The sequence below is a fragment of the Pteropus vampyrus genome, unplaced genomic scaffold, assembly GCF_000151845.1.
Source record: "Pteropus vampyrus isolate Shadow unplaced genomic scaffold, Pvam_2.0 Scaffold123, whole genome shotgun sequence".
NCBI classification, from domain to species: Eukaryota; Metazoa; Chordata; class Mammalia; order Chiroptera; family Pteropodidae; genus Pteropus; species Pteropus vampyrus.
This window is the reverse complement of record NW_011888904.1, coordinates 539437-555471: the sequence shown is the minus strand read 5'-3', so window position 1 is coordinate 555471 and position 16035 is coordinate 539437. Positions and strand designations below refer to the sequence as shown.

At 35.9% G+C, this 16035-nt stretch overlaps 1 protein-coding gene across 4 annotated transcripts in view; it reads right to left on the bottom strand.

Moving 5' to 3' along the window:
• Positions 1-16035, bottom strand: part of MELK (maternal embryonic leucine zipper kinase) — a 68125-nt gene that overhangs the window by 25407 nt on the left and 26683 nt on the right. For 3 of the 4 annotated variants that reach the window (XM_011366203.2, XM_011366205.2, XM_011366204.2), the window contains exons 9-10: positions 4427-4495; positions 2900-2998 (exon numbers count right to left, since the gene is read on the bottom strand). The exons of the other annotated variant lie outside the window; for it this stretch is intronic. In XM_011366203.2, the coding sequence (XP_011364505.1) occupies positions 2900-2998; positions 4427-4495 (168 nt within the window). The remainder of the gene's footprint in view (positions 1-2899; positions 2999-4426; positions 4496-16035) is intronic. 4 annotated transcript variants of the gene reach the window in all.

Sequence of the window (16035 nt, the reverse complement as noted above, 5' to 3'; positions counted from 1 at the left end):
ATGATCTTAAGCTACTCCTCTCCACCTCACCCCCTAAAAAACCTTCTCTTTCCCACGGCCTCCTGCTCTGTACCTTTACCACGAGGTGTGTGTGGAAAAGGAAGAAAGTGCTATTTTCTTTCGTGGGCTTCTTAATTAGAAAGAACGAAGAGTGGAGTGGACGAGACACCAAAGTCTGAAAAATATAGCTTACCTCAAGCTGGGTTTTCCAAAGAGGCTCAATTCTTTAAGTACCTGAATTCTCAGCCACACATACTCAAGTTAAATTAAGTACAAAAATGCATACCAAAAGCTAGCCAATTATTTTGGATTATCTGTTCAAAAGGGCAGGAAATAGAACTGAATATAACTTCTATTTGACACCATACTTAGGTATGAGAGCTATGTGTGAAAATGATAGGAGATCATGCATAGAGTTATAAAATAGTATCTATATCCTAAGTATCCAAGTAAATCTGAATTATTTTTTATAATTCATTTTTTTTCACATTTTTAAAAACTTTATTTATATAGTTTATAAAACCAGCCCCCTGATTGCTCTCTCTCCTCTGGCTCTCCACACCTAGCCATTACATTATTGCTAACTGCATTCCCTATGCCATGCTCCCCATCCCCATGACCATCTATCGACTACTAATTTGTACTTCTTTAACCTTTCACCCCTTTCTCCCAGTCCCCCAAACCCCCTCCTCTCTGTAGTTCACTCTTGATGAAACAATACTGAGAGAGAAAAGGAAAGACTTTGAAAAGCAACAATAATCCCTTATAGCTCTCCTGTATATAACTCATTTGATTCCTACAACAGCTCTGTAAGGCAGGCAATATAGATGAATGAAAAAAGTAAAGGTACTCTGTAAATACCAAAACATAAGAGACTGACATTAGAATACCGATAATAGAGATGAGAAAATGATGACTCAGAAAAATTCATGCCATTTGCCCAAGACTGGCATTTTTCATTCCTAGCTCAAGGTTTTTTCTACCACACCACAACGCCACCTCACCATGACTCTACTCCAGTGGCTAGTCCAAGAGACCAAACAAGCAGTGCTAATCACAAAGGCTATAGCTACACAGGATATAAACCCCAAGTTTAAATTAGTTGGCCTATAGATTCATTACTGGAGCCCTTCTGTCTGGGTTCAAATACTGGTTCTACATTTACTAGCTGTTTGCCTTGGGCAAGTTGCTTCATAATTCTGTGTCTCAGCTGTTTCATCTGTAAAACGGGGACAATAATTGTATCTACTTCAGAGGGTTAGTATAAGGATTAAATAAATTCAAAGAGTTAAAAACATAAAGCTCATAGAATAGCACCTGACTCTTAACAGTACAATCCTCAGGGCTCTATCTATATTATACTGTAGTATAACATACCAAGAGTCCTTGCTATAATAGTACACAATTCTATTATAGTAAGTATTCAATAAGTAATAGCAATTATTATACTAAAATGTAAGAAAATCACATACTTTTTTGGAACACTCAAAACTAATTTATACTGCACCCCAATTTAAAATAATTTTTATTGTTGAAATCAGAGGCTCTTCATTTTGGCATCTGTTCTATTGCAAACAGTAGTATGTCCTATTGCATTAGGATCATGGCTGAGAGACAAGCAAAGCCCTCCCACACGTGGAGAAATGATGACCCCCAATGGCTGAATACAGGCATTTGCACCACCCACTCTCTCCACTGCACGAGGGGCACCTCATAGCTTCCCTTGCCCTGTTGCTGTGCTGCTCAACGCCTGCACACTCTGCTGTTCTTAGGCTCTCGGTGTTGAAGCGCTTAGGTAGATACTAAAGATGTCATGGAGGGCCAAAGGGAATATGAAGAAAAGAAATTTTAGGAGTTGACAGTCATAGGAGAATCTGGAAGGATTTCAGCTCAAACTGCATGGCCATACAGTGGGCAGACTAGTGAGAAGAGGCTCAAACGAGCATATTCTATTTTCCCAAGACCAGTAGGCCATTGGAGAATATTTATATTTATTGGGGAGCTTATTCCAGAAAGCAAATACCCACAGCTCTATCAAGTCTAAACTGTGGCATGTGTGAGGCACATCTCTCCAAGCTATTCTGTTGATCTATGCACAAACCCCAGTTTACTGAACAAGTTTTAGTAGATTATCAGAGAACATTCCCAATGATCTGAAAAGACTATTAAAATTCTCCTTTAATGCATTAAAACTTTTCTAACTACATATCTGTGTAAGGCTACATTTTCTTCATATGATTCAATCTAAACAGTATATCAAAATAGACTGAATGCAGATCAGATCCAAGTGTCTTCTATTAAGTTGGACTTTAAAGAAATTTGCAAAGATGTAACACGATGTTACTATTCTCATTAAATTTATATTTTAATAGTTGCTCTTCATAAAAACATGTATTTGTGACTAAATGTAATAGATTTATTACTGTTATTTTTAAATAAATCAACCAACAAATATTAAGAGCATAAAGGGGTCCTCAGACTCGAAAGTTTGAGAACCACTATAATCTCATAACTACTCTGGAAAGTAGAAAGAACTCGTTTAAGCTACTTTTTTACAGGTGAATAGATCTGGCAAAGTTAAGTAACTTGTCCATGATTCCCTGAGCACTGTTCACAATCCTGACTACACATGAGAAACACCTGGGAACTTTTAAAAATATCCATAAATTGTTTAAATGTCCTAGTTATTCTCACGCTCTTCCCAGTTAAGATCTACTTCCCTAGAGAAAAGAAGCAAATATATGATTAGGTTACAAGTCACTCAAACATCAATCTGACGAGTAAGTCTATAAAGTACATTTTCTTTTATATTTAGACTGTAACACTGTAGGTTCGGAATTCATGCAAAGATCATTTTTGTTTCCCCCTTTAAATTCCTATCTGGTTTCATTTTACTTACAGGATTCTTGCTTTGCCATTCAACAGGACAGTTGTAATCTTGCATGATCCAGGGATGGCTCAATAGATTTTTCACAGAAATCCGTTTCTTTGGGTCCACCTAGTGGCCGTTGAGAAGCAGCTGGAGATTAACATTCCAAATAAAGAACACAGAACTCCTTTCCTCCTGAGAACTCAAAATTCATCAGAACAGATGTAAACTTTATCAACACAAAAATGCTGTCAGAGACCTTAAAATGGCCTTGGAATAAATTCCTTTTAAAAAGGCAATAGAGGCAAGAAAACTATAGCAACCAACACAAGCTTAGAAGATAAATGTTTAACAAACATGAACTTCATTGGTATGGACATTATTCATGAAGTTCAGTCAATCTATTGTTATGATGTAATAGTCTTTTGCTGGAAAACCTATTCACAGGAAATATTCGCCAATTTAATATTCAAGCAGCCACAATGCAGGGCATTCATACTGAATATGCAATCTCTACCTCCCGATGAGCTTACGATCACACAAAACAAGTTGAAAAGCACACCTTTCTTTTCCATTTGTATATTCAAATGTGGGGAGAGGAAAATTAATCAATGAAGATTATGATTTTTGGAGTTTAGACGAAAGGATGAGGTGTTTTCAATCTCATTATAGAGATTATCAAAGTGGGTGAGCCTGAGGTAAATTTTGAATAAAAAGTGGAAATGGTTTAATAGATGGAAAATCTGGGAGATATTTTGAATACATAATAATGAAAAAAATTGCATTTGTAAGGTACTTATATTTTCAAAGTTGTTTCCCAGTAATCTCATTTTATCCTCATAACACTACATAGCAGTGAGGCCTGGCCCAGAATCCCCATTTTACAGATCAGAAGTAGGGTAAGTGACATGCACGTTGATTGGTAGGGTGGATACCTAGACCTGAGCATTCCTGTTTTTCACTCTCAGAGGCCATTCCACTAAGTCATTGGTTCTCAAAGTGTGTCCCAGCAACATCAGTGCCATCTGGGAGCTTCTTAGAAATGCAAATTCTTAGTCTTGCCTCAGATCTACTAAATCAGACACCCTCAGGGTGGCATCCAGAGATCTGTATTTTAACAAACCCTCTGGCAACTGCAATGCATGCTAAAGTGTGAGAACCACTACATGAGGTCATGGGGACCCACCCAATTGTACATTAGCTCATTCAAGCATTTATTCAATATCTACTATGTATCTAACGTACAAGAATGGGAGCAAGAAAAGAGAAGATAGTGAAGCAAGAGCTGGTTAGAGATAACAATGTTCAAGAAAAAAGAGGAAAAAATACATCAGCAAAGACACACATAGAGATCTAAAAGAAAATGCATTTACAACAGAATTAAGAAAGCATCTAGTAGAGGATGTTTGCATGGTAGACATAATGAATGGAATTTTTTAAAGCTAATAGATAGATGGTGTTGTCCTCCAAATGCAGTAGCACCACAGCCATCATAAAGTTGGATCAAATAATACAACAGACTTCTAGTATTTAAAAATACTAAATAACAAAGTTTACCTGTAGCATTTGTTGAAGAAGCAGAATGCTACTGGGAGAGAGCCACTTAGGAACTTCATATTTCCCTCTCTACAAAAAAAAAAAAAAAAAGAAACCCTTAAAAAGATTTAGGTTCAATCAACCTTGACACAAATTTCAAAGGTAACAACATGATGGAGGTTTACTTCAAGTTTGAAAACTTCACCCAACTATAAAATTTGATAAACATTATTAATAACATAAGAAATTCATTTCTTATTTTGAAGAAAAAAATCCAGTAAATTAAATACTATGGTCACCTCTAAATTATACACATATCAGAGAAGGACTAGAATAGAGACTATAAAAGTGGAAAACATAAAAGTTATAGGACTTCAGAATCTGCAGTACGCATTGTAGTCAATTTTGTATTGCTAAAGCAAACTTTAGTTTATAATCTTGGAACAATTATCAGTTGATAACATGAGATAGAAAAGTACATTTGGTAGCAGGACATAGGCTGTGGTTAAAACAGGTCACATATCATCCACAAGGCAGAATTCACAGTCATTGAGAGAAACTGATAAAAGCCACCTTCTAAGGCTAGTACCTCTTTGGGGAAGAGAAGACACTCAGGAGACAAATGTTTATAACTTTGGTATGCTCAGAAATAAGTCACCAAGTCATCAACCAAAAATAAGACCAGAGGCTTGCTAAACACTAACACGTGATAGAATATCTCTACACAACCTGCCACACACCCCTCTTTCCCAATACAGAGGAAATGATACAATCATTTCTCTTAGCAGAGAACAAATTGCTTAATGATGCCAGGAAAGCAGGTTAAGTATTTGAGAAAAATGAAGATTGAACTGTAATTCACAGTCTACATCAAAATTAATTCCATCAAGATTAAAGATTTAAATGCAAATACAAAACTGTAAGAGTACTTAAAGAAAGCATGGGTGACTATTTTTAGAATCTTTCTAGACATGACAGCAAAACCAAAGACTATAAAGTCTAACAAATGACTAAATAAAAAGCTGGCATTTCTGTACAGCGAAACACCACTAACAAAGTTAATTAACAGGTTGTGGGGGTGGGAGGGGCGGTTCTATATAAATGACAAAAGAGTAATACACTCTACGACATAAAAAGCTCTCACAAATCATTAGAATTTCACCACCACCAAACCTGTTCTTCCCAATTTCCCCCCATTTCAGCAAATGGCAACTGCATTACCAGTTGCTTAGGCTAAAAACCTTGGAGTCATCTTTACATCCAATCCATCAGCAAAATCCATCAGTTCTATGTTCAAAACAAATCCGGAATCACCCGTCACTACCTCCACACCACTGGCATCTCTTATCCAGTATATTGCAAGGGGCTCCTAACTGGTCTTCCAGATTCCACCACTGTCCCCCACAGTCTGGGACACCACCAACAATGTTCTTTTAAAACATTGGGTCAGATCATGTTGCTTCTCTACTCAAAACTCTCCAGTGGCTCTCCATCTCACTCAGAATGAAATCCAATTCCTTACTCTAAGGCCCTACAAGGTCTGTATCCCCACATCCACCCCACACTTTGCTACCTCTCAAACACATCTAACTCTCCCTTTCACTCACCAAATTATGGTCACATGTCAGACACAGTCCCTGCCTTAGGGTCTTTGCCTACAATGCGTTCCCCAAATACTATTAGAGCTTGTGCCTTAATATTCTTCGGGTCTCCACTTACATACCAGTAGTACCAATGAGGCCTCCCCTGATCACCTTTATAAATAGCATCCTCCCAATCCTATCATTCTCTACCTTTCTTTACATCATGCCTACCTTTCTTAACAGTCTTTATTCCCACTTGTCATATTACATATTTATTTATTTTCTGCCTCATTACACTAGAATATAAGCTCCTTAATCACAAGAATTTTGTCTGTGCTGTTCACCTACAACAGTGTCTAGCCTTAGTATACAAAAGGAGCTCAATTAATATTTGTTTAATAAACAGGATAAAAAGCATACATTCCAAAAGAAAACTGGCAAAGAATATTCACAGGTAAATCTCAAAACAAGAATTTTTCAATGGCCAATAAACATGACAATACGATCAACTAATCTAGTAATAAAAAAGTAATTAACTTAAACAAAAATAAGATACCATCTGTTGTCTATCAAACTGACAAAACTTAAAAACGTCACTTAGTACTAGTAAGAGTTGAAGGACAAGAGTACCTATATATACGGCTAGAGAATATAAAGTTTTCTGAAGAGTAATTTGGAAATATGTATAAAAAGCATTTAAAATTACATATCCTTGATCCAGCAGTTTAACTTCTAGCAATTTATCCTAAGCAAATAATTTGGCATACAAAAATTTTTCAACAGTAACATTCAGCACAGAATTGTTCATGGTAACTTTGAGAACTAAAGAACCTAGTCTGATATGGCAAACTTCAGAGGGTCCACAAAACTAAAAAAAGACAAAATTATTTGAATAAAGACCCTGGGTTAGAAACATAACATAGGTCCAGGGGGACAAGGGCAAGCATGAAAAAAAAAAAAGCTAACAGTACTTGAACGAGGCTAGAAGGGTGGAGGCAGGTAGGTGGAGAAACCATCGACCAGCACCAGCATTGGTGTTCTCTGCTCTTATGAACTGTCTAGGACATAATTCTTACCAGAAATCAGTCCAGCTTAAAGGTGAGGGGGAAAAACAGACAGGTATAAATTTTATGTTAAAGAAATAATCAAAGTCCCAAAGAAGCCTTATCAAGCAATAAATTTAAAAAGAAAAGGTATAACGTCAAAACAGCTCAACTTCTAACTCAGCCTCTCTGATGAAAGCCAACAGGCTTACCTACAAAATATCTCCTAGAAAGGGAAGCGCTTTCATTTTACAAATGACATTTAATAATATTAAATTTTTCATTCTCCTTTATCTAAAGCACCCAATACTACCCAGAGAGCCCACTCTTATTTATACTTTGCTAGGGCACCTTAATACTCGCCAATGCGGGAAAATGACAAAGTTTGTTTCTGAATTATAATGATGAAGTCTCTAATTCATTTCTCCTTACCATCCCTCATCCATGGTCAACAGAACCCCAAGAAGGTTCAGTGCTGCCTGGACTACAGGCCCATCCCAAGTTTTAGATGCTTCAGCCAGCTCTCCAGGACTCAGCAGTAAGTCACAGTTGCCCTGGTCCTGACCTAGCTAGCCCCACTCCCCTATCTGAGCTTTTCTTTATTCTTGAGACCAAGGCTTCTTATAATTCAAATCCTGAGTACCTGGCTTGCTCTCTTTCTTGGCAAACTGATCATTTGCCTGGTCCCTCAGAGATTTTACCTTGCTCTTGCCAGGGTCCCACAGAAAGCAGAGACCAGTCTGGGGTAAGAGCTCTCTTACCTGCTTACATAGCTTAAACTGATCAAATGGCGATGACCTACCTGAATCGCAAATCACAACCTGCTCCTAGAGTGTCTTCTGTCATGCTTTGCTCGCTGGTCAGAACCCCCATGCACTCCAGTGGGTCTTCCTTCATGCTGATTGTATGCAGAGCCACTTGCTGCTTACTCTCTGGATACCATCTGTACTGGGTTAAACAGTAACTCCCCAAAATTCATGTAGACCCACAACCTGTGAATGCATCCTTATTTTTGGAAATAGGGTCTTTTGCAGATGTATTCAAGTTAAGAAGAGATCACACTGGGTTCAGGTGGGCCCTGAATTTAATATGATTGGTGCTCTTGTAAGAAGAAAATTTAAACACAGAGACACAAATATACAGGGGAGAGGAAGACAGGCAGACACTGGAGTGATGCATCTATGGGCCAAGGAATGCCAGAGAACACCAGAAGCCAGAAAGAAGCAAAGAAGTGTTCTTCCCTGGACCCTTAAGCATAAGCATGGTTCTGCTGACACCTTGATTTTGGACTAATAGCCTCCAGAACTATGAGAAAATAAATACCTGTTGTGTTAAGCCATCACCTTATAATACTTTGAGACAACAACCTTAGGAAATTAATACACCATCTATAAGGGTTTAACTTCCTCCCATTACCTCTCTCCTATGAGCACCTGTACACCCCAAGAGTAAGTCTACTTACAGGTTCTAGCCCCTTCTGGTCTGCTCTAACACACAGCTAACAGGCCCATAACCATATCTATGATAATAAAAAGAAATGGTACACCTTTAAATTCAGAAACTATCATCCAAATCAAAAATACTCTTAGCTAAAAGTAACAGAATTCTATAAAAATCAGATTCAAAAATATCCAGACCAAAGTACTGAATAAGAAGAGCTCCACCAGACTGATTCCAAGTTCCTCTTTGCCTTTTTTTATCACCCCCTTTATCATCATCCCATCTCAAATTCCTGAAGTGCCTTTTAATAGATCCCCTGTGCTGTGTTGTAAACTAGCACCACAGAAGCAATCCTATCCGGAAAGAGGCAGAGAGAATGAGTGAGAAGTGCTGTACTTGGCCCACTGGAAACAGCAATGGATTGGAGTCTTACATTACATTTGAGTCCAAGTTCTGCCTCTTATTGCTCCTTGAACTTGTACAAGTTATTTAATATCTCTGACCCTGTTTCCTAAGAGAGTAGGCTCCAGAAACAAATTGCCTAGATTCTAATCCAGGATCCACCATTTACAATAGCTATGTAGATGAGCTATTTAATCTTACTGTGCCTCAATTTTCTCATCCATAAAAAAAAGTATAATAGTATCTACTCCATAAATTCTTGCTAGGATTCAATGACTTAATATAAAACACAAGGCACAGTGCCAGATACACAGTAACAACTCAATATATGTTAGCTTCTACTACTATTGCTATATCTACTATTCCTATTGTTACTATCTATAAAACAAGTAATGCTACTTACAGGTTTATAAAAAGAATAAAAGAGAATACATGTGAAAGCACGCAATACAATGCCTTGTACATAAGAAATAATAAATGTTTGTTCAATCTGAAGTAAATAGTACAGTGAGATCAGGATACAAAAAAAAAAAAAAAAAAAGGACCAAAGATGGACATTTTGGCCAAAAGCCATGCATGCCAGAGTGCTAAATACTCAGAATAATCAGAAAGGCTGAAGTCATTCTAAAGAATGCCACATGCCCTCCCAGTGGAGCTCTGCCCCGCTGCAGCTGCCTCAGGATCTCAGGATTGCCTGGTAAGGCATACATCAACTAGTCGAGTCCTGCTCACATCACCCCCTGAAATGTACCCACCCACTTTCTCTGTTTGGACAGAACAGCTCCGTACAGCACCACCCACAAACAAGTCATGAGGTCTGTGACCCATCACCATGACCTGGCATTCTTGGCTTCATTTTCTACACTGAAATACTGGCAGAAGTGAACCATAGCTGAGTTTTGCTGCCAAGTCTTACCCAATCTTGTACTTAAAACATACAGGGCACTTGTACAAATATTTTATCCTGTGCAGTAAGCAAGAATTATTAATCACATTACACAGATGAGGAAACTACATCTCAGCCAGACAAGTCCCCCCAAGGGACATCAGGCAATGTCTGTAGACATTTTTGATTGTCATGACTTGGGGGCTACTACGGGCATCTAGTGGGTAGAGGCTAGGGGTCCCGTTAAACATCCTACAATGCACATGACAGCCTTCCACAAAACAGAATTATTTGGTTCAAAATGTCAATAGTGCCAAAGTTGACACTATTGCTTTTTTGTTACAAAGTGAAAAGAGGGGAGAGATAGGATTAGAAGAGAAATATAGTACTTTTTCTGTTGTACTGTACTGGAAGGTCTAAGGAAGCACAGAAGTAGACAAGGAAAAAGGCTCCTTATTTAAATGCTGAAGTATATATCTAAGGATCAAACAGAAATGATCTCCGGAGGAACAATTCTGCTGGGGAAGAAGAGCTCTATAAAAGGCCCTGTGTCAGCCAGGGCTCTGCCCCTTTACCCTGGTTTCTGCTAAGTCTTTGGAGAATATTTGTTTATTTAAGGGATGATTGCCTTGCAAATGAGAGCAAGAAATAGGTAACAGAGGAAGAAACCAAGTGAGAGGGGGAAAAAGATTTGTAGGCTAATAAGCAAGATAATCCTGGGAATTCCTGTGGGCTTGAAGGCTTGAAATTGTTCATTTTTCATATGGTGCTAAGAAAGGCAGGCTATCTCTCCAACACATAATCATAGTACTGTAGTCAACTCTATAATTGTAAAATATAATCTCATAAGAGATAATTTGCTCATTTTCTTTAAAATTATAAATTATACTTGTTAGAAAGCAATTTTACTTTCAAGCTATTCAACTTTCATTTACTAAATTATTTATACTTCCCTAATATTTGTGTACCCAGAAGTGGAGTACGCTCATGCTTGTCTTTAGGTACAGTGATGGCAAATAATACTCAGTCTATTAGTAATCAGGCTGGAAAGTGCAGTTGAGCATTTTGGTTAAAATAGGCAACAAATGCAAAAGATAAACAGAGTCTGCCTCTTAAACAAGAATTACATACAGTGTGTCAAATATTGCTGGTTTTTTTCAGTCAAATCAAGAACTGAGGGGAGTGTTATTCCCAAGTGAGGAATTTTAGAACATTCTAGGCAAAAATACATACTGCATGCAAGTGATATGACACCTTAATTAGATTCAACCAGCAGACTGTATTACACTGCGACTCGGAACAATAGTTCTGAGCCAAGATTACAATAAATTTCAAAATCTATAATGTGTGAAATTAAATTCCACAATAATGCATAAAAGTCCTAATTTGAATCAATTTTCAACTTGCAAATACATGAAAAACTAAAAAATGAAATTCAAAGTAGGAGAAACAAAGAATATACAGTATTAGTAAATAATATTAATTAGGAAGGCTAAATCTCTACTGAACAAGAATTAGATATTTTGTATTATATTCATTCCACTGCAGAAATATAACCAAAAATATCAAAACTTAGATTTAATATCTACTATTAGGATGTAACACTTTTGTATTATTATCTTAAGGTAATTCCTTTCCCCTAAAGGATTAATATAGGATCCACTAGTGCACTCAAATAAATAAATAAAAGTAGAAAACAGTGAAGTTTGTATGTTGGTACATTCACCTTGTCTTGGTGAAACAAAGCATTAATTATTAAGAGCATTAATTCCATGGCTGTCAATGAATGTGAACTTGCAGTAACAGTAAATAAAGGTAAATAAGCAGCATAGAAGTTTAGGTCCAGATAGGATAAAAAAAAGTAGAGCTTGGAGTTAAGTCTGTAAATGAGGAACACCATGGATATAATGTAGTTCCATTTCAGTAGGGTATTAATGGTCACTTATTTTAACTTTGTGGATAAGACCACAAAATCTTGGTTAAGTGTATCTGATGCAGACTAAAAAGAAATCCAAAATACTTAGGGGTGGCCCTGTTCTATTTGTTTTTTAATCAAAAACTTGGATTAGAGATATTTAAGAAATGTCCAAAATGGTACAATTGTAGCAAGGACAGCTGATATTACACGAGATCAGAATCAAAACTCAAAATTTCAACATAAAGAATGTTTAGTTGCTCTGCCAGGGGTGACAGCTAAAGTGAGTAGAAAAGCTAATGCATAATATCTGATATGAATTAGGAGAACTAATTTGTAGTCTTGTAAATCTGAGAAGCTGGAATGTCCGGGAGCATTCCCAAGTTAAAGGACATGAAAAGAAGCTTAGGATAAAGATCACTTTTCCCTATGATTCTCTTGAGAGTAGCAACTACAAGGTTGAGAAACAATATTTCATAGTGGTTATGACAATGGGCTCTGAACTTAACTAGCTGGGTTCATATCCCAGCTCTGCCATTTACTAGCTATAAGACCTTGAGTAAGTTATTTAAGGTCTCTTAGTTTCCTCATCTATAAGAAAGGGACAATAGCAACTACCTCACTTAGAGCAGAGTCTGGAAAATTAGAAAAGCTCATGAATATTTAATATTACTTTTGTTACAATAGAATAAGAATAAGCATGTCAGCAAACTTTCTATTTTTTATAAGCAACCATGTGCAAGGATCACAAAGATATGAAACACATATACCTCAGAAGGTACACATATATCTGCACAAAGGGAGTGGGGGAAAATTGCAAAAAAAAATTCAACAATAAAAAGACTGATATAGATGCTCTAGGCAGAAAAGACATCAGCATAACTCAAATCTAGAAATCTATTGCTATACAACACCTACAGGTAGAAATTCAGACCTGGGGGAGAGAAGGGGGAAGCCCTTTTGAGCCATGCTTCTCTTGCTCAGGTCCGCTTCCAAGTCTGGAAGTGTACTTTCCCTTCTAACAAAGCTTTTCTTTCCTGCTGTAAAAAAAAAAGAAAAAAGAAAAAAAATTCAGATCTGGCCTGCAGAAGGCATCCCCCTCTTTCCACACCAGGTTTGGGATTCAAAACTCACATAAAACTTTTTCATTCTACGTTTTAAAAAATCATTATAGCAAACCATGTTCAATAGTATATTAAACCTATTAACAGGATTATACACCATGACCAAGCAGGATTTATTCCTGGAATGCAAAGATGGTTCAACATACACAAAATAATATATGTGATACATTACATTAACAGAATGAAGGAGAAAAAAACTGTAATGTCAATTGATGCAGAAAAAGCATTTGACACAATTTAACATCTTTCATGATAAAAACACTCAACAAACTAGGAATAGAAGAAAACTACCTCAACATAATTAAAGCCATATATGAAAATTCCATAGCTAACATCATACTCAATGGTGAAAGACTGAAAGCTTCTCTAAGATAAAGAACAACAAGACAAGGATTCCCACTTCACCACTTCTATTCAACATAGTAATCGAAGTCCTAGTCAGAGCAATTAGGCAAGAAGTAAAACCTTCTATAACTCAAAACAAAAGAGCATAGAATGAAGTCTCCCTTCTATCTCTTTTCCAGTTTTCCTTCCCAGAAGAAACAGCAACTACCAACTTCTTGTATCTCCTTCTGTATGTGAGCAAATAATATAAACGTACTTCCCCCTCCTTTATTTTTAATGAAAACACCAGTATACTATATATCTGTTCTATACCTTTTTTTCCTTAACTACATATCTTGGATATCATTTCATATCAATATTTAAAGAGCTTTCTCATTCATTTTTATGCCTATGGAGTACTGTATTACAAAGATGTACTATAATTTGACAACGTTTTCCAAAGAAAAAGAAAGACTAATAAAACTCACAAACACACAAAGGATTAAGAAATGAAGAGGTAGTCAAATATTAAACAATACTGTGCTTCTATGCTGTGAGAATACAGACCTCTGAGGGGATTAGAAAGTCATACGACCCTAAAGAACACCCAAGGCCAGGTCTCCAATCCTGGCTCATTCATTCACCATTATTAACACCACAGATGTTACTAAATCATTCCTTCTTAAAATGGAATAGACTTTATTCCATCAAACTATGGACCCATTAGCTTTCTAAACATTCCATTTAAAAAATATACTTGCGGGGAGGGGTGCAATGGAAAAATCACAGCAGAACAGCAAAAAAATTCTAGAGGAAAAATAGAATAAGAAGAGGCTAATTCTACCAGACATTAAATAAATGGTATTATAAAAATACAGTAATTGAAACAACTACATATAAGACAAGAATTGATGAAAAGATAAATGCAATGAAATAAAGAGCTCAGAAAAAGAAATATATAAATGTAGGAATTTAATATACAGTAAAACCATCATTTCAAATCAATGGAAAAATGATGTATTATTGAATAGTACTGGGACAATCAATTTTTTATTTTTTAATAGATAACTGTTTATTTATTAAAAAATAAAACTGGATCCCTAGAACTATCACAGATCAGAGAAGGCTAAAGAGATGTGACAACTATATGTAATATGGTATCCTGGAAGAATCCTAGAATAGAAAAAGGACATTAGAGAAAAACCAATGAACTCTGAATACAGAGTTTACTTAATAGTAATATACCAGTGTTCATTCCTTAATTGTGACAAATATAAATGTTAATAACAGAGAATACTGGGTGAAGGATAAATGGGAATTCTGCACTATCTCTGTAACTTCTCTGAAAATCTAAAACTATTTTAAAATATAAATTTTATTTAAAAAGAAATAAGTTGGGTCTCTCCTACATGAATTCCTGGTGGACAAAGAATTAGTATTTAAAAATGTAAAAGTAATAGAAAAGAACATGGGGGAAAAATTTAAATCTACAGATTATAACACACAGGATAAAGTGTTAATTTCCTTGGGAGGTTCTACAGCATGGTAGTTAGAAATACAGGGTATAGATCCAGACCACCTGAGACATATCCCAATTCTGCCAATAATTAGCTGGATAACTTTAGGCAATTTGCTTTCCCTCTCTGTTTCTCTTTCCTCAACTTTAAAAAAAGTACGATAATAGTACCTACACCTCATTGGACTATTGTGAAGATTAAGTGAACTAATCCATGCATTGTACATATAGCAACACCTGGCACACAGTAAACAATAAATGGTAGCTATTATTATTATTCTTTATTATAGAAGGGATCTTATAATTTAATAAGAAAAAGATCAACCACCTCAGAGAAGAATGAGCAAATGGCATGCACAGGCAGTTCACAGGGAAAGGAGAAAATATGTGTGTGTGTGTGTGTGTGTGTGTGTGTGTGTGTGTGTGTGTGTGTGTGTGTATAAACATTTAAAATAAGTTCGAACTCTCTGATTATTAAAGACACATGAATAAAATATCAGATGCCAGTTTTACCCATTCAATTGACCAAAGATACAAAATTTTGATAAATGACAATACTGAAGAGAAGAAACATGCACTCTCATATACTGATGGTGAGAATATAATTCAGGGGAGAAAAGTGGGAGTATCACAATCTGATAATAGTGTCACAATTTGATAATTTTTCAAAAGTCATATCCTATGATCCAGCAATTCTACTACTCAGTACATATGTCCAAGGAGATATGTAGAGGGATGCTCACTGAGCATCATTAATATTAGTGGAAAAAAACTAGAAAATAACAGAAATGTTCAAATATTCAAGAGAATAACTAACTATACTATTCATAAAAATGAATTAGTGTTATATGTATCATGGCATATATTGTTGAGTAAAGAAAGATACAGAATAATATTAGCATGATACCACTTATGTTAAAAAAATACAAAATACTACAAATACGAATAAAAGATCTGAAAGAACCAAAGTAATAATAGTATTCACCTATGTGAAGGTGGCAGGGTAGGGAACAGATACTAGAGGAGAGGTCAAGTAAACTTTAGTTATCTGTAATATTTTCATTCTTTATACAGAGAATGTTTTTATGCATTATTTGTATAATTAATTTTAATATTAATTTTAAAAAGTGATATATGCAAACTTAAAATAAAGGAAATTTCACAATAAATACCCTGCAGACATAAAAACAATAATGAAAACTTATACATGCTTCTAAGTACCATATGAAACAATCTTCAAAGTAAAGCATTAAATTTAAAAAGGAGGCAGGAGCAAGGTCCATTAACTGTGTGCATTATATAAGTGCAAAGACATATGCACATAAAAGTTTATATAAGTACAGATAATTCCTGCAAATGTATATCATAAATTTCTAAATAGTTGCCTCTTTGGAAAA